At 38.6% G+C, this 26,965-nt stretch overlaps 3 protein-coding genes and 1 pseudogene across 5 annotated transcripts; all 4 read left to right on the top strand.

The window, feature by feature from the left end:
- Positions 1-2,529: 2,529 nt before the first annotated feature.
- On the top strand, positions 2,530-3,843 carry LOC145486315 (uncharacterized). The gene is made up of 2 exons (XM_081464953.1): positions 2,530-2,948; positions 3,416-3,843. The coding sequence occupies exons 1-2, from the start codon at positions 2,654-2,656 to the stop codon at positions 3,790-3,792; spliced, it is 672 nt and encodes a 223-aa protein (XP_081321079.1). The 5' UTR covers positions 2,530-2,653; the 3' UTR covers positions 3,793-3,843.
- A 3,068-nt stretch (positions 3,844-6,911) lies between these two features.
- On the top strand, positions 6,912-12,447 carry LOC145486319 (macrophage mannose receptor 1-like; annotated as a pseudogene). The gene is made up of 5 exons (XR_014049264.1): positions 6,912-6,969; positions 7,026-8,090; positions 10,361-10,752; positions 11,179-11,223; positions 12,221-12,447. The product of XR_014049264.1 is annotated as a macrophage mannose receptor 1-like (transcript).
- On the top strand, positions 12,444-20,507 carry LOC145486306 (uncharacterized). 2 transcript variants are annotated; one of them, XM_081464945.1, is made up of 3 exons: positions 12,444-12,630; positions 18,727-19,017; positions 19,959-20,507. In XM_081464945.1, the coding sequence occupies exons 1-3, from the start codon at positions 12,444-12,446 to the stop codon at positions 20,309-20,311; spliced, it is 831 nt and encodes a 276-aa protein (XP_081321071.1). In that variant the 3' UTR covers positions 20,312-20,507. The 2 variants fall into 2 exon arrangements, with proteins under 2 accessions (XP_081321071.1, XP_081321072.1); XM_081464946.1 differs by lacking the exon at positions 12,444-12,630 and adding an exon at positions 17,010-18,048.
- A 9-nt stretch (positions 20,508-20,516) lies between these two features.
- LOC145486316 (perlucin-like protein) lies at positions 20,517-25,659 on the top strand. The gene is made up of 3 exons (XM_081464954.1): positions 20,517-23,221; positions 24,630-25,037; positions 25,465-25,659. The coding sequence occupies exons 1-3, from the start codon at positions 23,149-23,151 to the stop codon at positions 25,611-25,613; spliced, it is 630 nt and encodes a 209-aa protein (XP_081321080.1). The 5' UTR covers positions 20,517-23,148; the 3' UTR covers positions 25,614-25,659.
- Positions 25,660-26,965: the final 1,306 nt, after the last annotated feature.

Below are 26,965 nucleotides of genomic sequence, written 5' to 3' on the forward strand. Positions count from 1 at the left end.
GTTCGTTTTTACACTAGGCTAATATATAATTAATTACAAATATTGGTGACGAAATAAAATCGTCACTAAAACGTATATTTTTATACTGTTGGAATTTAATTGCGTTACACAATTTGACACGTGGTACCGATTGAGATAAAGTACCTATCAAGTTTGTGGCGCGCTCAGGTGACATTTTAATTGATGCGCTACAAAATGAGAGCAATTTAGCCTAGTGTATAGTCTTTCCCTGAAGAAAAAAAGGTTTTGGACCGGTGGGTCTTCGTTTTAGACCGATGGGGCTTCGTTTTAGACCGGTGGGTCTTCGTTTTAGACCAGTGGGTCTTCGTTCTAGACCAGTGGATCTTCGTTTTAGACCGGTGGGTCTTCGTCTTAGACCACAAGGTCTTAGGTCTTCGGTCTTCGTTTTGGGTCTTCGTTTTCGACGCATCCAAATTGGACACCAGTATTGGAAGTAACATGACAATTACGAGTCAATAAAAAAAGTAAAGTCCAAATTCTCCAGTGCTAATTTCCACTTAGACCCGTTGCTGCCAAGACTATTCACCGCTGTCAAGGCGACACATTAAACGAGGCAGTTGTTGATTTCCCAGCATCCACAAGAGAGCACATGCATTATGTTGGCTTAGGCCGTGTACGAAACGGCTCTGCACTGCATATCCTTAATTTGAATGAAAACAAAATAAAGGTTAGTGAAAAAGTTAAAAGTGAGATGAGCAGACTAAGAACACTTGTAAGCCTTGTGCCTTTAGCAGTCGCGGACTGGCAATTTACCCCAAACAAAAACAATCTTGTTTCAGAATGTTAGATCTCTCCACCTCCACATAGATGATGTGCGAAGTGATTACATCATTCAAGAAGCTGATGTCAACATTTTTGTTAAATAAAAACTTTTTTTGTTAGATAGAGATGATGCATATCAGCTTAGTGAATTTACTCTTTACAGAAATGACTTTAATCAGTCTAACATAGGAACTTGCTATGGAACTGCTTTGTACATTAAGAATGATTTGAATTGTACTAAAATTCCATACAGATATAAATCCTATTAATAATTTGGAAATCACTGTTATGGTGTTGAGCCAACCAATTCCAAATATTCATGTCATTAATTGGTATCTATCTCTTGAAAACTAAGTTACAATTTCACAGTTAATTGATGCTCTTACTCGTCTTCACGACTCAGTATTAATAGAATCTACAATTCCGACTGTACCGCTTGGGGATTTCAATATTGATCCAATGCAGGCAAATTCAGAACAAAAGGCTCTAAAAAATATCTTACAACAGACAAAGGATACACTCAGTTAACCAGTTTATTACTGACTGCCGTACACAGATAGATCATGTTTATACCACCGAACCCCAATGTGTACAATCAGCAGGTACCCTGGAGTCTGACTACAGTGATCATACTTGCCTATTTATATTTCTATGAAAGCTGTTTGAATATTTCCCTGTATGAATATTTCCCTGCTAGCTATAGACCCCATCATAAAGGAACGCAAAAGTTGAAAGTGTTAATCTGTCTCTATTAATAAAATACAAATCTTGCATTGTTTATTTGAAGTGTAAGCTGTCCTAACTGTTCCAGCTTAAACCTGTTGAATTTCCATTCAGTTTTTAAAATGGTTGTTATCATGCTGTACGTTTGCTACATGTGTGTCCTGCTGCTGTAAAGATTGTTATTCATAACTCAGCAAAAATTGTATAATCTGTGTCTATAGGACACTGCTTGCTAGAATGTCTTCTCTTAGCTTTTATATGCTACATTATGGTAGTCAGTATTTTAGTGGACTTAATAGAAAAGAAAATGTTTCTAATAAAAGCAGTGTTCATCTTGATTTTTGTTGTTGCACTCTGTTGAAATCTATTTTGAATTATGTAATAAATAATTAATTATGGTTTATAAAATAATTTTACCAGAGAGTAAATTCAGCCACCTAAAGGGTAGGAGGCGTGATAGCCTCATGATTAGTACGCTCGTCTCCAGATCAAGCGGTCCAGGTTCGAGCCCTGGCCGTGGACATTGTGTTGTGTTCTTGGGCAAGACACTACTCTCACAGTGCCTCTCTCTATCCCCGTGTATAAAGGGTACCGAGGAACTTAATGCTAGGGGTAACCCTGCAATGGACTAGCATCCCATCCAGGGAGGAGTAGAAATACTCCTAGTCGCTTCATGTTACAGAAACCGGGATAAGCTCCGGCCTGGTGGGCCACTTGGCCTGTATGCAGACTTGACCTTTACCTAAAGGGTGTCAATAAGCAACCACTGGACATCAGAACCCATGCATCAAAGGGTGTTTATTATCCTGTTTTTCACTGCTGTACCAAGAAGAACTCCACAATGATCAATTCCTCTCCTCTCTTTATTCAACTAACTTTCCTACATTCATCCAATTCATCCATGAACTGGCTCACAGGAGCCTTTGATTACGTCCATTATCAAGTTAAATACTTAACTTTACGATTTTCAAAAAAGTCACATCGTGTAGAGTAAGCTGTAGGCTATCTCTAAAACAGAAAATAGTTTCAATATGGCTTATCACAACGACAACCCTATGGAGATGATGTGGTAGTAATGGGCATAACGTAATTGAGCCATATGTAATTTCGTTTTTTTTGTAATCTATGCATAGTGCCACCCAGAATAATGAAAGACGTTTCACCAACTTCCGTGGTATGTGAAAAGCACACGCTGTGTTGTCTTTGTTGCTACGCAACCAGTGATTCTCCACTTAGTTACTCTTGGACAAAGAATGGACAGGATCTAATTAATGACGACATCAAGGCTATTTACAACAACATTGTTGTCACTCCTCGCAGCGCACAGGATTATGGGGTGTACGTGTGCAACGCCTCAAACAGCTTTGGTAGTGCATCTTATGAAATAACCTTAATTGAAGACCAAAAGTCATCGAAAAAAGCAATTACAGAGGGAGATGACAGTGGGTGTATTCTTCTTGTTTGTTTATTTGATTATTTGGTTGTTTGCATTTCGCATTTTGCATTTTTGCCATCGCACAAATACCTGAGTAACCTTGGACACTTGCTTTTGCTGTGTGTTGGAAGCAAAACGTGATTGCTAGCGGGTGGAATATCGCTTAGTAACTTGTACGTTGATTTAACGATCCTCGGAGAAGTAATTTAACAAAATAACAACGGGCCGCGCGAAAGAGCTTTTCTCGTGCGGCCAATTTCGTTCCGTTCGTAAGGGAACGCTTACTGCATAGGCTGAAATCATAGTGACCCTACATGTTTCTTCAAGCCATCAAATGTATTGAATCCTGAAGCCGTGTTAAATTATTTCAATATTCCCTGACTTTTTCTTTCCAGAACATTTTCTGACCTGTAGCAACCCTGTTAAACTCGTGACAATGTCTTTTTTCTTTGCTTTTTTTTGAACGTCTTGCAGGCTTTTCCAGTATCTACCGTGTCATTGTTATCGCTCTGTCCTGCCTTGTTTTGGTGCTGCTTATTGCAGTTAGCCTGTTGAGATGGCGCCTTCGACGAGCTGTGAATAACAAGAGAGAAAAGACGCCACAGAGGCACACCTCTGATGAGGTTGAGTGGCATGACTCAACACGTGACCAGCATGTACCAGAAGAACTGTCATATACATGTATGGAATTCAAACCTGGACCTTTGGAAGAGCTGCCACGCGCAACTCAAAATTATCAGTCAGTAAAGGGCACAGCCACATCCTCTGCATATTACAATGCAGGATTTAACCGTGGAAATAGTAATCAAGAAGACGAAATTTACTATGAAATAGGAAATGCCCAATGTTAATTTTTCCCACTTATAGATCACGATAACGCAACTGATCACGTAATCATCTATGCAAATACAATTAAAAATTGTCGTACTCCGAGAAGGCCACAGCGTGTAGGCATAAAACGATGGCGTCTAAAAGTTACTGTACCTACGAGTGACCACGAGTGACTATGAGTGACCACGAGTAACCACGAGTGACCACGAGTGATCACGAGTGACCACGAATGACCACGAGTGACCACGGGTGAGATTACTTCAAAGAATGTCAGTGATGTTATCATGACGTCATTAAGAAGTCATTGTGAGGTCATTTCATCAAATAATGACCTTACCAGTTACCATCAAACGGAGGCTATTTACTAGAGTGGTAATCAAAGTTGGAAGCACTGCCTGTGCAGTGGCGGATCCAGACCTTGAGCTAAGGGGGGAGCGGTATCCAGACCTTGAGCTATGGGGGGCCCTGGTTTTCTTTTTTCTTTTTCCTTTTTTTTTTTTTTTTTTGCTTGCCCTGCCGGCTTTTCGTCCTTCTGCGATTCTTTTTTACACCCGTCCCCCTCCCCTAGATCCGCCACTGCTGTGCGTTCACACTTCGATTGTTTTTTTCCTCTACAAATATTGGCTGTTGATCCTCTGTTCTTTCATGCTTCATATGTGATCTTTTTTCAATTGTGAAAGGTAAGAAAATCAGAGCGATTTTATTAAACGAAGTGGGGCTCAAAACTTCACGCCTGGACTTTGCCTGTTTTGTTTGATCGAATAACACATAACGATCTGCACGTGAGGCTGAACTACTAATAAATGAATTAAACTTGACAAACTATAAACTTTGTATCTAGGAAAAGCATTTCTTTAAGATTTGATTCCGAAACTGAACGCTCAATTTCAGGACGCCAAAACTTGTAATAAATATTTCTTGAGAAAATAAAGTTTCGGCCAGCCGACCTGCCTCACAGCGCGTCGCCAAAAATTTTTACCTCGCGTTTGTATTTGTTTAAATTGCGCGAATTTACGTCTTGCTTTCACAATTCCAAGAATGCTAATCTTGGAACGAATAAACCATTCTGACCACTTATCGCGGCCTATTGGTAAAAACAAATCATGGTCAATCTGAAATCTATAGTCCAAATACCACGATTTTAAACATCTCCGGGGGAGGACACAGGGGAGGACCTAAAGGAGACATAGGGGAAGACATAGAGGAGACACCTCCTTTACACTGAGTCGTCGCTAAAAATTATCGGACGTGTTCTAGTTACCCTAGTTGTGTTCACGTGGTGTAACGCAATCTAGTCCAGTCTGTATGAGATTTTCCACCTAGTTTTGTAGGTTGCCAAAAGGCCGTATTTTCTGGCCAGAATGGTTTACCTGTAATTCGATCAAACAAAGCATGCAAGGCCCACGCTCAGTTTTGAGTGTCGCTTGATTTAGTAAAATCGGACGAATTTTTCTTCACTTTCACAAATAAAAAAGCAGCCAATATTTGAAAAGGAAAAAAAAAATTGTGAGGCACGGCCAATGCTCTAATCTTTGATTTCTACACCAGTTTAATAGCCTCCGTTTGGTGGTAAGGTCATTATTTGAAGAAATGACCTCGCAAAGACTTCTTAATGATGCCATAATAACACCACTGACATTTTTTGATGTAATCTCAGTCGTGGTCACTCGTGGTCATTCGTGGTCACTGGTAGTCACTCGCGGCCATGATCACTCGTGGTCACTCGTTCTCACTCGTGGTCACTCGTTCTCACTCGTGGTCACTCGTTCTCACTCGTGGTCACTCGTTCTCACTCGTGGTCACTCGTTCTCACTCGTGGTCACTCGTTCTCACTCGTGCTCACTCGTGCTCACTCGTGAGTACTTTTAGACCCTAGCGGTATAAAACTGCAGGTTTTAGTGTAAAAGTGGGTGCTGGCGAGGGGGAAGCCGTCCAAGTAAAGTGCGGAGAGATTGAGGTGAGTGGAAGAGAAGTGTAAGCAATGTAAAGAGTGTTGAAGATTTTTCGGAGATAATTCAAACAGCAAACATCATTTCATATTAATATGGAGCTGGAAGAACATTTCGACTCAGAGATGGAACATTTTGTCTCAACGCGCGAGGAACATTTATATCTCGCCTTCCAACCCTTTTTCTTTTTTTTTCTTTGTACATCGTCACTTTTTGGAAAAAAAAAAATTAATAGTGATTTCACCCTAGCTCGTTTTTAATGGTCCGAGCGACCAACGAAAATAAGGCCTGTAGAATTTTTGAATTTTTTTTTTTTTTATGCGGATAGAAAGAAATGGGCTGGGAAAAAGAATGAAAAATTAACAAATGAGTGGAATAAACTAGCACCACAGAAAAGGGAAACTTAAAACGCTTCGGTAGAAAATGGGTGAAGAAAAAGAAAAGCCAAACGGACCGTTCAGTTCCAGAGAATAAGCAATTTATAAGCATTTATTACAATGGCATGATAAACTAAATGTGTAAGAAGAATGAGAAATCTGTAAAATTGCCAACACGTATTGTATATATCTCACTGATTCAATACTGAATACGATGTATTTACTGCATTAAATAATTCCTAAAATGTGTCAAGCATATTAAAAAAATATGTGCACACAAAGCACGTGTCGTTAAGTAACTGTTGAGCATTTGAAATGTATAAATAAACCTTCTAGGCAACACGCGCTAAGCGTAATTGGAGACATAAGAGGCGACTTCATGTACTCCCGGCTTTCCCCCATGCTCCACTTGATCCCGTGCGCTCGTCGTTCCCGCTAAAATATCGCCGCCAGCAGGTCCACCAGGTAGAGAAAAATTTAAAATTAATCTAAATATCAATTGTTGTACGATAGTTTTGGCTTCGACGTTATTGAATGAAAGAATCTAAAACCAGGCGTTTTTGTTATGGACAACTAGTCTGTGAGACAGGATGTGGCAGCCCGTAAGCCTTTTGTTTTGGCTGCGGTTTCAGAGCAAAAGCGTGCATTCACGCAGCACACGCTAGTTTCCGGGTTCTCTCATTCTTTCAAAATAATAATAGTTAAAAAAACCAAAATATTCAGTTACAAATATCTCGAAAAAGAAAAGAATCACATTTCCTGTTTCCAAAGAGCGTCCGTTGCAAAAAAAGTAAACATTTTCACAGCCGTTATGAGTTTTCTAAGACTCAGTGGTGTTTAAATTTGTTTCATCTATCCCTGTTCCGTACAGGTTTGATATTTAGGGGTAAGGGAGGAGGAGGGGGTTGGGGGGGGGGGGGGGGGAAGGAAACCCATAAATATTTCAACATCTCTCTCGAGTTCTTCTTATTAATAAGTATTTCAGTGTTGACAACATTACTATGACAAACATTACTTCACCACGCAGTTTTTCTGCGACAGAACCGTATAGAGTTGTATGCTGATAAGGTAAATTGTAAACGATGACATCAGCGTGAATTTCCTTACAGGTACATTAGATAGTTATCCTGGTTAAACTTACATCGTTGGCTAAAACAAAGCTACAACGTACCTATTTATACAGCCGAGGTGGTCATTCTTCGCGAGGCATTGTTTCGTGGAAATGATTTAAGATGGAAGCAAGAATTCCACTGACTAGAAGGCATACTCAGGATTGCCAACAATCCCTGTGAGCCCGACTTTAAGTACAAGACCCTGAGATTGGAACAGGATAGTCCACTTCCCGCAATGTTCTGGGCCATCGACTGTGTTATTCCAATGTTTTCCGTGGGGTTGAATATCTGAAGCAGTTCGTGGGGCCGATATAAGTATGTCACTAATCGCTGCTGAACAATTTATTATGTTTTCTTTGCTTAACTGAAGAGGGGGATTTAAAGATAATGTTTTGCAGTGCTACAGCATCTTCCAGTGCTTCGTGGGCTTTGAAGTCTTCGTTGAAAAGGTGCGAGGACGAAGAGGATCGGTTTGTCTTGCAAAGCTGTCCTAATGGGAGTTGAAGAGCCGGATGTTTTTGTTTCAACAGATCTTTGGCAAAAATGTAACTGTCAGCAAAATAAATGTTAAAAATCTTAAAAATGATAATTTTGGCAGACCTTCTTTTTTTGGAAGAGTAGAGAAAAAAGGTTTCCTTTTTCTCCTAACTCATAAGTGTTGCTAAATGTCGGATTCCAAACATTTTCGGATATCGGCATTTTGGTTCGGCGGGCCTCTATTCTGCCCACGTCATTGTTGCAGTATTTAGCACTGTTCTGCGGTTTAATCCGTGAGGCGTTTTCTGATGGTAACAAAAACACACGTTCATGGCGTTAAAATTCGATATCGCGTTTTGTAGACGGGTCGCGGTCTTCGCTGTATTTCTTCATTTGGTGTTAGGTGAGTTTGATTTCCTTGGCAATGCCAGCTGAAGTACATATTTTTTGGTTGAAGCATCACAATGCAGCGGCATATATAACTACTCTTCTGATTTAATTTGAGGTATATGTATAGCCCAATCATGCTTGAAACATATCTGTCAGTAATAGTGTGTTTTCACCACATTAGTTATGAAAACGTCAGATCGATCTTACGTTACTTCTATCTCAAAGAGAAGACAGTAACAAAGTTTTGCTTCCTATAGAGTGGTTGAGTGATTGGATGATTCAATTTTGATAGTTGTATTGATATATCAGAGAATAGCCTATCTAATGGCTTTATCTAGACGCACGACTCAGGCAGTAACACCAGTTTACAAATGTAAGATGACTTCTACTTTCTGATTCAGATATTTACAGGTAAATAATAGCCAAACAGGTAAAAAGTAGCCACAAAAACACGCTAGTGAAGCATTTATTCTGGATATAGACTTTGAGGTTACCCATGTATGATATTGCACATTATTTAAACTTTCGAATAATAAATAGGCGTCGCTTATTTATAGAGCGTTTTCATTGTCACGCAATAAAAAAATAAAATCAAAAACCATTCGGTGGATAAGGTCAAGAAATTGTGATATTACAGAAGATAAATAAAGAAGACAGTTCTCCAAGTTTAAGGTGTGTGCGTTGTCCCAAAGTTGAGATATTCGTCGAAATGTTCCGCGCAAAATTACAGAGCCTAGAATGGAGCCGCCATGTTGGTGTTCCTCTGTGGTACACCAATATGGCGGCCGGAAAATAGTGTTAACATCTGGATTACTTTGGTTATCTAGGACAATGATTATCTGCACTGAAAGAGTAAACATTTAAATGAGCACTTTTGCAAATACGACAACGTCTCACGAGATAAATACATATTTTTCGACAAACGCGATCGCAGCTTTGTGTCACGCACCGCTATAACTTCGAAATTCAAAATGCGCTGGTTTCCAAACGAAGGGAGCTATTGAGCTGGAAAGTTGTAAACAGATATAACTTTAGTACCTCTTATGCCTGATGAGGATAAAACTTTGGCGGCTCTTTAGTTTTGGATTTAAGAATTTGATGACGTCACGTGAAAACGCTCCATAGCCTTGTTTTTGCACAAATGGATATTGCATCATTGATGAGCTGACCTGGTTGGCCACATATTGATTGCTTCTATTGCTCCTCGAATCAAAGCTAATCAAGAAACAGTTCATGGCTTGAATGAACTAAACAAAACAAGCTGATGGCAACAACAACAATAATAACAACAACTTCATACTTATCTGTGTCAAAGGAAAAAGAGTACTTTTTTCCTGCCTTTCTCTAGTCTCAAAACGACATAAAACGGGCAAAGTGCAGTGTGGGTAATTGTGTATGCTTTCAAGCATGTTACTTACTCGAGTTTTTGAACGGAAGCAAAAATCGAGCCATGGTTCAACGAGGGGAGTAAAAGTAGCCCTGGAATCAGTCATTCTGGCTAGTTACACGGGGGTATCACGGAGTCATTCAGCATTCAGTGCGACCAATTCCACGCTCAATCGTTGTTTAGTATAACCAAAGTTCTTATCGAACCTCTGATACTGTCATGTTTATTCATTTCGGGAAGAGATAAAATGCTTTATTTTGCCCAATTGCCAGACGTTACCACAGTAGTCTTAAAAATCTGTCTTACAGATTTTGAGCTAGTTTTGATTTCACATTTTCTTAGTTTGCGAAAAATCTGTCTTATTTTACTTTGCATGAATGTTAAATCAAAGCCAATTTCTTATTCCTAAAATTTTGAGGTGGGGTCATACGGGTAGATTTTGAGAAAAACGTGATTTAACCTACTAGCGCCCAGTCTCCCCTTAGGTACTCGGTCGTTCATTTTGGTCATTTGTTGACGTTCAATTGTTCAAGTTTCACATAGAGTGGTAAAAAACTTAAGTAAACAGTAAGTTGACAAAGGAAAAACATCTTGGAACATTTTTCAATAGAGTTAGAAGTTGGGCTGTTATAATCCATCAAAACTGTAGTAAGCCACCTTGACACATTGTAAGTACATGTACATTATAGGTTGCCTGAAGACTAGGCCAAAATTACTTTTCTTTGCACCAGTGCAACCAATAACATCCAAGACCTCAGTTTCCTAGCTCCTCTTTTGGTGAAAAATTTGAAAATTGCTAGGAGAACGATGTGAGGTGCTGTTCTCCATACATGTACTTATATCCATCTCTTTTGACTTAAAGTAAACTGAGTTGTGTTTTTAAATTTGTATCCCAGGCCTTAGATAACTGTCCCAGTGGCTGGGATGGATAGGGCAGTTCCTGTTACAAGTTTATCATCCAGTCCTCGTCAATGCGAGGCCTCAACTGGGAAAGTGCTCGCAGAGATTGCCTTGGTTCTTGTGGAGACCTTGTTACTATAGCAGACCAATTAGAAATGAGCTTTGTTTATAACAATTTTTCAAAGGTTTGGAATCAGCATTACTGGATTGGGCTCAATGATCGACCCAATGAAAGCCAATTTGTTTGGAGTGATGGTACACCCTATAATGCCTCAGTGTATAGTAACTGGCATCCAGGAGAACCAAATGATCGTTGAGTTGTATAGAACACGTTGGAATGACAATGGTTGCAAAGACAATGGCTGCTATATCTGCGAAAAACCCAAGGGTAATTCTATGTATCAATCACAGTGTGGCATCGTGGACTTGAGTACAGTGGTTCCTTGTAGATGCTGTAGGTTAAAATGTATTTTAGGTCAGAATGATTTCAAAGTTAGTTTACATGGAAATGAAAGCAGGACTGTGGTTGGTATATTTCAAGAAAGGAACATATGTCGCTTTGAAGCCACCACATGGGGATCGGGAGTTTTGCGTGACTTAACAGCCAAAGCATTTGCTTTAAGGAGAGTACCATCACATGAGTATGAAAACCTATACTGAAGGTTTGGTTAACAGTCTGTAGCTGGATAATGTGGGAGTTACTGTCGGAGGAAGGGGGGGGGGGAACTGATGGAAGACCTACATGACAACTTAGAAATGTAATAGTGCTAAATTTTCTTTTCTTTCCACAATGTACATTTTACTTTTTTGTTAGGACCTCCTAAACACGTGATTCCTGTGACCCCACCGGTCACAACTGGTGAGTCAATTATTTTGTGTACTTTTCTTCAGTATATATTTATTGACTTGAATAGAGTGGCCCATAGATATACAATATTTTTCTTATTAGTAAATATCAATTAAGTGCTTAGAACTGTTAATCTTTGACTGAGTTGCGATCAAGGGTATGGCATGATTAACTGGGAGTCACTAAAAATCTGAGCCCGATTGTTGAAAATTTGCTGTGTGATAAAAGTGTAAAACTTCAAAACTTTTCGAAGAATGCGTCTGTAGCGCAGAATTATTTAACCTTTCTGATGCTAGAAGAAAAAGTGGTGTATCTGCCTGACAACTAAATACAAGCCAATCTATTCATTTAATTATTGTTGTTTTCACTTCATTACTCTTTTTCATTGCAGTTTTTGTACCAATGTGTATAGCTCATTGATAAAATTCCCATAGCTACGTGAACTTTATAACATTTTCAAGATGTGAATTAGTGTGGTGTAGATTATAATAACATTCTATAATTGCAACTGAAACAGACGTAATATCAATCAAATCAAATATCAAATCTCAAATAATTATTGTGTATGAAAAAAAATATATATTCTTAATAAATCTAGAAATTAGTCAAAGGCTTATTTTAAGAATTGTTTTCATAACGACTTGAAAATGATACTTTGACAGGATCTTCCTTTTTTGGAAAAGTAAGGAAACAAGGTTTTCCTGTTCCCCCTAACCCATAATTATTGTTAAATTCCGGATTCCAAGTCTTTTTGGAAATCGGCGTTTCTCGTAGGACGGTGTGATTTCATATTCGAACGAGACGGCTCGATTTGAAATCACGGGTATGATTTCAGACTAAAATTGCATGACAGTCACACGAAGTTCAATTGCTACATTGTTATGTCCAGCTCTTCCTTTGCTGATAAATTTGAATGTTGATACAGGAACGTTGGAAGGTGCTGTCCTCCATACATGTACTGATATCCCAAAAATTAAATTGAGTTTTGTTTTCAAATTTGTATCCCAAGCCTCAGATTGCCCAAGTGGCTGGGATGGATATGGCAGTTCTTGTTACAAGTTTGTTATCCAGCCTTCGTCAATGCAAGGTCTCAACTGGGAAAATGCTCGCAGAGATTGCCTTGGTTACGGTGGAGACCTTGTTAGTATAGCAAACCAATCAGAAATGAGCTTCGTTTATTATATACTAAATCTTCAAAATTCTCGAGTCAGCATTACTGGATTGGGCTCTAAATGATCGACGCAATGAAAGCCAATTTGTTTGGAGTGATGGTACACCCTATAATGCCTCAGTGTATAGTAACTGGTATCCAATGGAACCAAATGATCAGGATGGCGAGGACTGCGTTGAGTTGTATAGGACACATTGGAATGACGAAAACTGCAAAAGGGAGTATGGCTATATCTGCGAAAAACCCAGGTATTTTGAAACTATATATCATTCACAGTGTGGCATCGTGGACTTGAGTACAGTGGTACCTTGTAGATGATGTAGGTTAAAATGTAGTTTAGGTCAGAATGATTTCAAGGTAAGTTTACAAGGAAATGAAAGCAGGAGTGTGGTTGGTTTATTTGAATAAAAGAATAAATGAACAAATGAATACTTTATTAAACCTCCCCAGTGGGGCTTTTTAGGATCAATAATGATTACAAAGTAAGAATTTACATAGTTATTAAATTATTTACAAGATTAAAAGGATTATTACAAGATTATTTGAAGAAAAGAAAGCCAATTTGTTTGGAGTGATAGTACACCCTTCCTGTCCTTCTTCTCCTCGCCATCTACTGGCCAGTATGTTACGGACTCACAGTGTGACCAGCTCCCAGTTGGCTTGATAGCTCAGTTGGTAGAGCACTGCACCGGTATCGCAGAGATCATGGGTTCGAATCCCGTTCAGGCCTGAATTTTTTTCAGGCTTTAATTTCAAAACTGCTTAAGTTGTGTGTATAACTGTGATGATCAATCATATCTTCAAAGGAACGTATGTTGGTTTGAAGCAACCACATGGGGATCAAGAGCATTTGCTTTAAGGAGAGTGCAGTCACTCGAGTATGACAACCTATACTGAGCGTTTCAAGTGCCAAATTAGCAATGTAAAATTAATTTCAGACAAAAACAAAACCATGTTTGCAATGCCCTATTCTTAGGCTTCTATGGGTAAAAACATTAGCTCGCGGGAATTTTTCGTTAGCCTGTGGCTGTTATCACAACTTGGTCCTATTTGAAGCATATGGGTAGCAATCGGAAATGGCCTGTTTTTAAGACCGCATATTTTCCGTGCCCGTGTTTTACATCCTGAAATCTTAGTATCCTTGCAAAGTTCAGCCCTTAGTTTAGTAATATCAAGAAAAAAATACTAAGGTTGAGGCCTTTTTACTAAGAAAAAACTTACGAGAAGATGACTAACCAGGCCACTTCCGGTTAAAATTTCAACAAAGCGTGTCTGTAAAAATCAGCCATTTAATTTCGATTAATACCTTTTTTTATTCTAAGTCATGAATTAGAGACTCTGAAGTTAATTGTAACCAAAAAGAGTTACCGTTAATCAGAAATTTTCATGTGATTTTGTCTTTGGACCGATCAGATTTTGGTCCAGCAACGGTTATAAATTTTGTGGAAGAAGTCTTGAAAATTACGGATAATGTCAGTTTTCCTCGCCAAGTTGCTGAATGTCTGACCAAATTGCCAGAAAATTACTCATTGGCACACTTTCCATTTCTCTATCGGGATGTTCCATTTGTTGCATTTTCAGTTAGCACAGATCCAGACTAAATCAGTGTACTGCATACATCCAAAGATAGGACAGGGGAGGAGTGGATTTTCCTTCAAAGACTACTGCTTATGGCACCCTTAGCTGTAGAATTGCTGGCCCTTAAATCCAATTTCCATAATAAGAAGTGATAATCCCCAGGACGACCAGTATGCTTGCTGTGGGTGATATGGTAAGTCGTGACAAGGCCCAGTGCCTCATACCTGCTGGAGCTTAAATTGGTTATTGCTCTTCTTCCCTGGACAGGATGACAATCACTGGCTCTCATTTATACATCTAGGTGGAGAGAAGCACTGTGAAAGAAAATTGCCTTTTCCAAGACGACATGGCAACACCCTAGTAACCAGGAACGGTCGACCTGGAGTCCAGCCCCTTAACCATTAGGCCGCGACCATGCTGTGCGCTAGGCAGTTGCTTTTGTATAGGATCCGAATGCGTTATTACATTACATGTTTACTTAGTCTGTCCTAAATTGATAAAATGCAACCGGGAAATGAATATATGGCCAGCACGTGGATATCTTGCTGGCTGGATTGTTTATTTACAAGTAAAGAAACTATCTGCGATCAATTAATTAAACTTATTAAATCTATTCAGTCTGTAAGTGAATTTGTTTCATTTGAGTGTGCTTGAAAGGCAGGAGAGTAAAAGTCTGGCTATTACCCTTTTTATTCCTGTGCAAAACTAAAAGCGTGTATACGGTGTCCTTTTGGAAAGAAGATGACATTTGCGGGGCATGAGATAACAAGACATCAGAGCCTGCTGTGACTCTCCCTTTAGCGACGTTAGATCGAGATGTTACCCACCTACTGGTCAAATTAAAATGGGCACTGGTGGTAATAAACTGGCCGTGTCTCACAGAGTTGACAACTTCCCTGAATGGAGGTTAAAGTATGAATTAAAGAAGATTGTGATTTGCCCACGTCACCGTGGAAAATTCACCTGTTTGCGTGACCAAAGTGCGCCATGTCAACACCCTTTTTTCCATCCAGGAGAAAGCAGAAATTGAAGAAACTGAAAAAAGTTATTGCTAACATTTCGGATAGCATATTTGAGGAGTTCGGCATTGTAATACCTATTGCATCCCATAAGTATCCTAGGGTAGAGGGACTGCATGCATGTACATCAGACATAAATTTATTTTGCACGTTCAAAGAGTTTTTTTTTACACGCTTTAATGTCTTTAATTCGTTCCACTGGTTCAAGGATGGTTGTTCCATCATCATCTGCATACACATTTGAACAAAATGTCTCTAACTTAAATTGTCTACCCACACACAATTCAATTGCTAACATTTTCTACATTTTGCTAACGTTGGATGTTGTTTCACTTGAAGAGTCGAAAGGTCTTGGAGATGAATTAAGTAGTTTCATATGCTTAATATTAAATAACAGAGGAGACGCTTCGCATGTCATGCAAAAAAAATGTAATCTCCGGGCCCTCTATTGTATTATGAGGCTTACTTACCGACAGTCTCTATCGTACGATGGTATTCGTATTTAGAATCGATACCAAAGAGGAGCAAAGATTGAAGCTTGAAGGAGAGCACCTCTGGGTGTGTTGCAATTAAGTCGGAAATTTCAGTACCACTAGCCACACAAGGTATTTATGATCTTCTGGCAGGGGGAAGGAGAAGAAAACTCACGGCTTAAAATTCTAATAATAGTGAATAGTCAGCTATGAAGGCACGTGACGTCAGAATGTCATAAATTCCAAAACATCTGTCGTATTGAATCTGCTAATCTCTAATATCATTTTTGCCAATCATAACAAACTTAAAAGAGAAGAGAAAGGGTACTAAAGGAATGAAAACGTGCAAAAACCTATGTTTGTCCCAAGAAACTTGAAAACGGCAATAAAAAACAGAGAATTAGATTAGAAAACTCAAACTTAGGGTAATTATGCCTGACAAAGCAAGGTTGCCATGGAAACAAGGCAGAGTCCCATAAATAGCGCTTTTGGTGTGTGTGTTTTTTGCTCAGCTTTTCCCACCTAACTAATACACTCAGTAAACAGCTTGTTTCATTGTATTTTGATTGCTTTTCTTGTTATCAACGTATAAAGTTTCCCCCTCACCTTCCAGTCACCTGGGTACAGGGTACAAATTTAGTTTCAAATCCGTCAGTAGGAAAATTGATTTCTAGTTTATGGTTTGGAAATATATATTTCCTTTAAATAATTACTTTGGGATAATTGATTGGTTGTTAATTGTACGGCTGGTGTCTAAAAATCTCTCCTAATAAGGAAATTAGACCTTGACAGGAAGTGCGTAGTAGGTAATTTCTCTTAAAGTGTTTCCTAGTAAAAAAGCCTCAACCTTACTATTTTTTTCTTGATATTACTTAACTAAGAGCTGAACTTTGCAGGGATACTAAGACTTTACCGTGTAAAACATGGTCATGGAAATTATGCGATCTGAAAAACAGGCCATTTCCGGTTGCTACCCATATGCTTCAAATAGGACCAAGTTGTGATAACAGCCACAGGCTATCAAAAAAATCCCGTGACCTAATGTTTTCACCCATAAGTGCCTAAGGATAGCGCATTACAAATATGGTTTTGGGTTTGTCTGAAATTAATTGTACGTTGCTAAAAGAGAGATTGAAAAGTGGCCAAAGTTACACTGAAAATCATCCTCTGGGGAGCCCTGAGGGGCTGATATCCAAAACTCGGCTAAAAAATGGTCGTTGAAGCTGAACCTTTGGCATATTACATAAGTCCACATAACGACTTTGTGTACCAATTTTAAGCGAAATCGGTCAACCTTCATTTTCAAGTCTGCCCCGCTCTCTCAGGCAGAAGCTCTTAAATGCTAAGGAAAGTCACTGTAAGTAAATTCAATTGAGTTTTTTTGAAGTTGTGAGAGTTTGGCTGTTTGTAGCTCGGCGCTGTAATGGCGCGTAATCCTGTGTCTCTCGCTGTACAATTTTAAGTAAAAAATGAGTCAATTTCAGTCGAGTTTACCTCTCCGATCGTTGCCGTATTTGAGAGAATTTCTGTGGAATACACTTCACGAATTTCCTCGGTATCTACCACTCAATTTACGGTAGAAAAGTCGGATTTCGACTGATTCGCAAGGACTGACAGAAATTGTTTTTGTAGCACAACTTCAAACTTTGCACGAGATTTCACACCGGAAAAACACTTTTAGAGAACTTAAATGGTCAACTAAATGCAACTAACATAAAGAAGTTCGGTATAAATCTGTTCTTTAATACATCTTTCTTTGTCTAGTATCTGAGTTACTCGCTCGTTCGCTCGTTAGAGTTTTTTACGAATGATTTGTAGAGTCTGTAGACGGCGCGTAGGCCGATTCAGTGACAAAGCTGCGTAAACAAACCCACTTGTAAGCCAATTTACCGCAATATTAGAAAAAAAGATAAACATGTTATTGTCCGGCTTGGGGTCGGTCCGTATAGTGAAAAACTGTGATCTCGGGCTTGAAAATGCTGCCCGAGGCCGCAGGCAGAGGGCAGCATTTTCAAGACCTCGGTCACAGTTTTTCCCTATACGGACCTCCCAGCCGGCAGATAACATATATTTATTTGAAAGGCTTTTCAAAGTAAAGAAGAATGGCGTTTTCCTTTTTGGAATATCTTTTTTCGTTTTAGAGATATTTACGATTTTGAATTATGCAAAAATGAAAACTGAATGCAGGAAAAACGAAAACTGAAAAACTGATATCTGAAGGGCATTATAGTCGATAAGTACTTGAAATTACATAGGTTTGTCTAAGATGTTACATAATTTTAAACATATCAGTTCCTTCACAAGCGCCCATCGTGTTTACAGTTATTGCAACCAACTCCACCACTATTAAAGCATCGTGGCGTTTTATCTCCAGTTGACTCCGAACGTGGAATTATCAAAGGATTTAAACCGTTCTGCAAAAAGAAAGACGTTGTTGGTTTGCCAACGACGTTAACTATTAACAGGTCAGACATTCGCACTTATTATGCCGCTGGACTTGATAAGAATACAGAATATGAACTTCAACTGTTGGCTTTCTCTTTTGCTGGTGATGGTCCAAAGAGTTCTGTAAAGGTTATGAGAACAATGGATAATGGTAAAGATTAATGTTCTATATCCTACTTCCTGTTCTTGTATTTTTTTGTTAAAATAGTTGTGGCCATCTAGATCTTAATAGAAATAAACAGTTAAACGAGGCATTGTAAAAGTATTAACTAATTCGTTCTAGTAAGCACCGGATTAGATAAAGATAACAAGTGTATATTTGTCGATAATTTTTTTTCTCGCTTTCAGTCGTTTTCCTATTTTAAATTGCTAAATCTTTAGGCAGCTGTAGTTCACCCTACAGGGAAAAGGGTTTGGGAAGCAGGCCAACCTTCCTCTGGTCTCCCATTTATTACCGTTGGGGTGCGGGTTTGCGTGTACGTTAGATGGTTAATACATATCAAGAGGAAAGTTGATAACTTCATTATATGCCCTCTTCAAGGAATTTCTCTCTTCTGTGGTGTTGTAGTTGTGGGTAGTAAGTGATTACATTGGTTTACCACTTGTTAAAAGGTTTTAATTTTTGCAATACGTTTAATTTGTTATCCAAAATGGCTGCGTTTCTATTCATGTAGAACGTTTACAAAGTTCTGTATTGTAGCATTCTATATTGTAGTATTGTAGTACTGAAAAATAAACTTTAGACCCAATCCAAAGACCCCCCCTCCTACACACACCCCTAAAAAAGTACAACCATATACTACAAGTAATTTTTTTCTTTGCCACCCAGTGCCACCCAGAATAATGAAAGATGTTTGTCCGACCTCAGTGACTTGTAAAAGGTACACGGTGTGTTCTCTTTGTTGCTACGCAACCAGTGATTCTCCAGTTAAATACTCCTGGACAAAGAATGGCAAGAAGCCAAAGAATGGGGAAATCAAGATCATAAACGACAACATTGTCATCACTCCTCGCAGTGCAAAGGATTATGGGGTGTACGTGTGCAAAGCTTTAAACAGCTACGGTAGTACATCTTACGAAACTACCTTGACTGAAGACGACATGTCACAAGAAGATGACGGTGAGTGCATTTATTCATTTCTTTATTTTTAATCATGTTTTTTGTTGTTGTTGTTAATTGGCTGGTCGGTCGATTTCGTATATATGGTTGTTTGCTTGTTTGTATTTTAATGCCATCCGTATACCGGCATGGGTAACCTTGCCCAATTGTTGTTGGTGTATGCATGGTGAATATAAACGTGGTTGTTAGCGGGCAGATTATTGTCCAGTAACTCCCATGCTCAGGGTGGACCGGCAAATCCCATTAATAACTACTGGTTAGTAATGTCTGCAAATATTAACGACTAGTTAATCCTTGAAAAGAGGTATCAGATCACCAATAAAATGAAGCGGTTTACAACTGGATGTCGTAAAGCCAAACTGAAGTAATCATTCGATCCAGTCTTAAAAACGAAGACAATTACCCACAGAACCAATCAAAGCTCGAAGTAAATAAAGGAAACTGACGCATAGTGCGGGAAATCGTGTGCAAACTAATAACGATCGGTTTTGATTTTCACTCCTAACTGGATTACAAATTGGCAAAAGTACAGCACAAGCACAGTCTTCTGGCGTAGTAATGCAAAACCAAATCAAATTCCACGCTCTGGTGCGGTTTTCAATTGAGTGTCGAAAGTAATCAGGCAATTACTTTGGTTTTGGTTTTGAGTAGCTTAATTGGAAAGTAATTGGTTCGGTTTTGGTTTTACGATAAAAACCGCTCTATAAAGACATTTATACTCATAGTTGCTCATATTTTTCTTTACCTTGCTGACAGTGTATCTTGTTTTTTGGCCTGGTATCATCATCCTTTTGATCAAGACGACCATAGGGCCTATTAAAGCCAATACTGGACTTACTTTTCCGAATCATTCATTTTCGATTGAAAGCGATAATACTCTGTCTATCAAAGATTAAACATAAAGTTTGATATGTCTTACTTTGCCTTTCTTAATGTAACAGGTCTATCCAGTATCTACCGTATTATTGTCATCGCTCTCTCCTGCATTGTTTTGGTGCTACTTATTGCAGTTGGCCTGCTGACATGGCGCCTTACACGAGCTTTGATAAACAAGAGAGAAAAGACACAAGAGGGGGGCACTTCGTATGAAGTTGAGCACCATGACACACCACGTGACCAGCGTGTGTCACAAGGAGATGAATATTTGGAACCTTTGGAAGTGATGCCACCGGCTATTTCACATTACCAATCAATACACAGCAATGGTACGTCTGCCAAATATGACAATTTGGTATCTAACAGTGGAACTGACAATGGTGGAGAAGGCGAACTTTACTTAACAATTATTCCATGAGCTCACGTTGGATAAGAGGTTTTATAATCGTCCCGTATCCAACAACGAAGGGCAGAAGAATTGTTTTATTAAATTATTCGATCCACGAGATAGTGTAGACATTCTAGTTAGATTTAAGCAAAGTGATGATATGAAAAGTTTAGAAACTTTGTCGCGCGTTGTTCACTTTTGAGTTAAATGAATCATTTTATCAAAGCGAGGAGACAGTTTTCCTTCGAAATATTTAACCTAATATTAAACAATGTTCACTCAAGGAAAACTGGACGTGTCACAAGATTGGTCTTCTCTAGATTCCCTTGAGAGTTCCGATATATAGCGAGAGTGATCTGTTGAAAACCTTCAGAGGAGTATTTTAGGCTAATAAGACCTATATTTAGTGGGGGTAACTCTTGTACAGGGCATGTAGGATTATAGCCTATTTTGGATGTCCCCATGATAAATTTAGAATTAAAAGATTACACTGAGAATAAACAAGAAAATAGAACAAGTAGAAACAAATGAACAGAAAATTCTTGTGGTAAACAGGGACTTCCTGCAACCGCCGTAGAGACAAAACAAAAATACCAAAAAGAAAAAAACAACAACAACGGGAAACAAACGTAGAAAAACAGGAACAATTGAACGCAACACAAACCATGTTATCTTGTTGCTATTTTATAGAAACGTTTATAATAAACAGTAAATATAATTTGCACTGTTAGAATCACTAACTGTCTGGGTCTAAGGTGTGTACGTTGTCTACATATGAGACATTATCGTTTGTCATCTTCGTCACGGCACAAGGCATCTTTTAGCAACTTGCTTGGCTTAAAAATTCGCAGTGTACAATAATTTAGTAGAGTAGAACGCCTTGGCAGCGTTCAGCGTAAATTCACGGGCATTTGAGTTTGTCCGATCCATTTACTAGTGACAAGATCATAACATTCTGCAGGTTTTTATGCTGCTTGACGGTGTTCACTGCTTCAGAGAACTCTTGCCATTACGACGCATCATTATAGGAGGACCGTGCCGTGGTATCCTCAAGCTTGCTATAAAATGCCATTCATCAGTCGTTTACTTGTACACTTCGCATGGTTTACATATAATAGAGTAAAGGTGGCTCTGTAGATTGACTCCATCAGCGATGGTAATTTGTCGGTGTGCAGCGGCTCCTCAAGCTCACTTTCTCGCTTCTCCTTGTAGCTCAGCTATTTTGTCTCACTTGGTTTGGGGGAAGTTGTATCTGTCAGCATCTCTTAGTGCAATGTCAGCTCCGGGCCTGGCTACAACACCAAGAAAATACATAAAATTGTCGTGAGCTACAATACAAATTCCATCTAACATGGATTATTTCTAAAGGAAGGGGTGCTATATCTTCCCAGAAGCTCGATTTGGTATTGTACTTCGTGATGTACAGAACATGCTCTTCCCCACATGGCGGTGCCATAGCAAATCTGTTCTTTAAACAGCAATCACACCTAGAGAAATGCATTCTGTTAGCGGTAAGCAGAGCAAAAACTTCATATTCCTTTATGCTCAATATTCTTCCGAAAATCTCTGTAGTCTGTGTGCGGAATTGATCTCCAAAAGGCTAACAAATTTGATGGATGATCACTACTCGTTCTCGAGGAATATTTTCCCATATGCATGGCAAAACAAAAACTGTCGACTGTGAGTGAATCAAGGCAAAAATCATTTAATCGACAGCAAGTGTCTTCACGAGGAAAGTAATATACACTATTAGTTTTTTTTTTTTTTTTTCTGTACAAGCCACTATAACCGGAATCTCTTGATCAAGGGACTTTCTAGGTCCTACAGAAACATATTTTAGCAAGATCCAAACAACATTTATTGTCCCTGACGAACACATTTGTCATAATATTAGCTTGTTATTGCCATCTGTAACTAAGACTCTCAATCAATGACGTCATCGACACTTCATTTGCTCTTTAAAATCAGGGACTTTGACGTCATGTGAGACAAGAAACACCTTGTTGTGGGTGAAAGCCCTTATAAGCATCTCTCTCATAATTTTGCTTACTACACAGTTACACTGGTTTCAATAAAGTTTTTAAAATGCAAAAGATTACTTTTATATGATACAGATCAAATCAAGCCTTCCTAGATAAAAAAAACCGACCCAACTGGTCCAGCATAACATCTGCCGATTCAAGATTACCTGATTGAAGAAACAATTAATGGCTTGAATGAACTTAACAGGAAATGGATTATTCTAAAGTAGAAAACAAGCTGATAACAACAACAGCAGCAACGAAAACTTTTTCCCTGCCTTTGGCTTACAACGATAAGAAGCAGTAACTGCAAACTTTTTCATTACTACATGAACTTTATACCATCCTCAAGATGGGAATCAGTGTAGTGTAGACTATAACAACATACTATAATTGCAAATGAAACAGACACAATATAAATCATTGCTATTTGTTTAGCCACGTGCGATGTTTAGCAAACCTCAAATTATTAACATTTCTGGAAAATGAATTATTTTCATCCAACCCAGAAATTGGTCAAGGGTTTCTTTTGGGACATTGGCAATCCTCGCGTCCTTTGACACCTTTGTACAGCTCATAAATTCGGCAACGGTTAAGAATTGTTTCCATGTTGGCTTGAAAATGAAAATTTGACAGACCTTCCTTTTTTGGAGAAGTAGAGAAAAAAGGTTTCCTTTTTCTCCTAACTCATAAGTATTGTTAAATACCGGATTCCAAGCCTTTTCGGATATCGGCATTTTGTTTCGGATGGGCCTTTATTTTGCCCACGTCATTGTTACAGTATTAAGCACTGTTCTGCGGTTTAATCCGTCAGGCGTTTTGTGATGGTAACAGAAACACACTTTCATGGCGATAAAATTCGATCTCGTGCTTTGTAGACGGGTCGCTGTCTTCGCTGTATTTCTTCATTTGGTGTTAGGTGAGTTTGATTTTCTTGCCAAAGCCAGCTGAAGTACATACTTTTTCAAGTTGGTTAAAGCATCACAATGTAGTGGCGTATATAAATACTTTTCTGATTTGATTTGAGGTATATAGCCCAATCATGCTCGAAACATATTTGTTATAGTGTGTTTTCATCACTTTGGTTATGATAACGTCAGATAGATCTTACGTTACTTGCCAACTTCTATCTCAATGAGAAGACAGTAACGAATTTTACTTCCTATAGAGTAGTTGAGTGATTGAGTGGTTGAATTTTGATAGCTGCATTAATATATCAGAGAATAGCCTACCTAATTGCTTTTTCTAGAGGCAGTAACACCAGTTTACAAATGTAACATGACTTCTACTTTCTAATTTAGATATTTACAGGTAACGAATAGCCAAACAGGTAAAAAGTAGCCACAAAAACACACTAGTGAAACATTTATTCTGGATATAGACTTTGAGGTTACGCAGATTCGATATAGACTTTGAGGTTACCCATATTTGATATTGCACATTATTTGAGCTTTCTAATAATAAATAGGTGTCACTTATTTATACCAAAGGATATTGTATCATTGACGAGCTGACATGGTTGGCCACATATTGATTGCTTCTATTGCTGTTCGAATCAAGAAACAATTCATGGCTTGAATAAAGTTAACAAAGCTGATGCCGACAACAACAACGACTGCAAATTTATTTGTGTCACAGGAAAAAAGCACTTTTTCCTGCCTTTGTCTTAAAACGACAAAAAAGGGGCAAAGTGGGTAGTTGTGTATGCTTTCAACCATGTTACTTACGCAAGTTTTTGAACGGAAGCAAAAATCGAGCCATGGTTCAAAGAGGGGAGGAAAAGTAGCCCTGGATCCAGTCATTCTGGTTAGTTACACGGAGTATCACGTAGTCATTCAGCATTCAGTACGACCAATTCCACGCTCAATCGTTGTTTAGTATGCGTATGGTACTGTCATTTTTATTTATTTCGGGAAGAGATAAAATGCTTTATTTTGCCCGATTGGCAGACGTTACCACAGTAGTCTTAGAATGGATCGGTGTTCAATCAACCTTTTCAAGTACTTCACTAATCACTTGCATTAAAATTTCACAAAAGATCCAATATTTCATCACAACAGCTAATTTCGAAAAAAAATAACCTTAACACATTGTGAGTACACGTACATTATAGGTTGCCTGAAGACTAGGCCAAGCCTGAAAATTACTTTTCTTTGCACCAGTGCAACCAATAACATTTAAGGCATTAGTTCCCTTGCTCTTCTTTTGGTGACAAATTTGAAAGTTTTAGAGGAACGATGTAAGCTGCTGTTCTCCATACATGTACTTATATCCATCTCTTTTGACATAAAGTAAACTGAGTTGTGTTTTGAAATTTGTATCCCAAGCCTTAGATAATTGTCCCGGTGGCTGGGATGGATATGGCAACTCTTGTTACAAGTTTGTTCACCAGTTCTCGTCAATGCGAGGCCTCAACTGGGAAAGTGCTCGTAGAGATTGCCTTAGTTCTGGTGGAGACCTTGTTAGCATAAAAGACCAATCAGAAATGAGCTTCGTTTCTAACAAATCTTTAAATGTTCGGAATCAGCATTACTGGATTGGGCTCAATGATCGACGCAATGAAAGCCAATTTGTTTGGAGTGATGGCACACCCTACAATGCCTCAGTGTATAGTAACTGGCATCAAGGAGAACCAAATGATCGCTCTGGTGAAGACTGCGTTGAGTTGTATAGAGCACGTTGGAATGATAATGGCTGCAAAGCGGAGTTTGGCTATATTTGCGAAAAACTCAAAGGTAATTCTATCATTCACAGTGCGGCATCGTGGACTTGAGTACAGTGGTTCCCTGTAGATGCTGTAGGTTAAAATGTATTTTAGGTTAGAATGATTTCAAAGTTAGTTTACAAGGAAATGAAAGCAGGACTGTGGCTGGTTTATTTCAAGAAAGGAACATATGTCGCTCTGAAGCCACCACATGGGGACCGGAAGTCTTGCGTGACTTAACGGCCAAAGCATTCGCTTTAAGGAGAGTACAATCACTTGAGTATGAAAACCTATACTGAAGGTTTTGCTTAAGACTCTGTAGCTAAATAATGTGGGAGTTACTATAGGAGGAGGGGGGGGGGGGGGAACTGGTGGAAGAGCTACATGACAACTTAGAAATGTAACAGTGCTAAATTTTTTCTTCTTTTCACAATGTGCATTTTACTATTTTTTGTTAGAACCTCCAATACACTTGACTCCTGTGACCCCAGCAGTCACATCTGGTGAGTCAATTATTTTTTGTACTTTTCTTCAGTATCTATTTATTAACTTAAATAGAGTGGCCTATAGATATACAACATTTTTCTTATTGGTAAATATCAATTAAGTGCTGAGAAATGTACATTTTACTTTTTTTGTTAGGACCTCCTAGACACGTGACCCCAGTGACCCCATCAGTCACATCTGGTGAGCCTATTATTTTGTGTACTTTTCTTCATTATATATTTATTAACTTGAATAGAGTGGCCTACAGATATTCAATATTTTTCTTATTGGTAAATATTAATTAAGTGCTTAGAACTGTTAATCTTTGACTGAGCTGCGATCAAGGGTATGGCATGATTAATTGCGAGTCACTAAAAATCTGAGCCCGATTGTTGAAAATGTGCTGTGAGATAGAAGTGGAAAACTTCAAAACGTTTTAACGAATGCGTCTGTAGCGCAGAACTATTTAACCTATCTGATGCAAGAAGATAAAGTGGGTATCTGCACGACAACTAAATACAAGCCAATCTATTCATTTAATTATTGTTGTTTTCACTTCATTACTCTTTTTCATTGTAATTTTTGTACCAATGCGCATAGATCATTGATAACATTTCCATTGCTACATGAACTTTATAACATCCTTAAGATGTGAATTAGTGTAGTGTAGATTATAATAACAATGTATAATTGCAACTGAAACAGACACAATATCAATCTCTTTGCTGTTTGTTTAGCCAAAGAGGATGCTTAATACAAATCTCAAATAATTATTATGTATGAAAAAAAATTATTTTTAACAAATCTAGAAATTAGTCAAAGGCTTATTTTAAGAATTGATGATACTTTTGAGAGGGCCTTCCTTTTTTGGAAAAGTAAGGAAACAAGGTTTTTCTGTTCCCCCTAACTCATAATTATTGTTAAATGCCAAATTCCAAGTCTTTTTGAAAATCGGCGTTTCTTGTAGGACAGCGTGATTTCATAATGCTACATTATTATGTCCATTTTGAATCACACTTTTATTTGCCTATTGTAATTAATGGACTTTGGTCAGTAGCAAATTTTGTTGCTCTACTTGACTACGAGTAGTCCCTCTTTCGCTTAGTCCGTCACGCGTGACGCGAAAGAAAACTGCGAGAAAAAAATGGCCGTGCGAAATCCTGGGGACGAGGAGCGCGCGAAAGGAGGGACTATCACCCAAGCCCAAGAGTTTGCCCTTTCACGGCCGAGTGATTTTTCAGTGTAGGATTTCTCATCTTGACGTCCTCTTCTTATCGCCTGTTGTCAATAACCGCGGGAGATATCGACTCTACTCTTCAAGTGGCCAGGCAAAAACATATGCCGTGAGAAGTATATCTTCGTTCAGTGTTCGTTCAGCGAAACTGCCAAAGAAGTTTTAAAAAGAAGACAGCGAATGAGGCATCTTGTAACGATTTTCGCTGCGTCTGAAAGTGTAAATCTAAAAGTTATTGG

This window comes from Orbicella franksi, chromosome 5 (genome assembly GCF_964199315.1).
Source record: "Orbicella franksi chromosome 5, jaOrbFran1.1, whole genome shotgun sequence".
NCBI classification, from domain to species: Eukaryota; Metazoa; Cnidaria; class Anthozoa; order Scleractinia; family Merulinidae; genus Orbicella; species Orbicella franksi.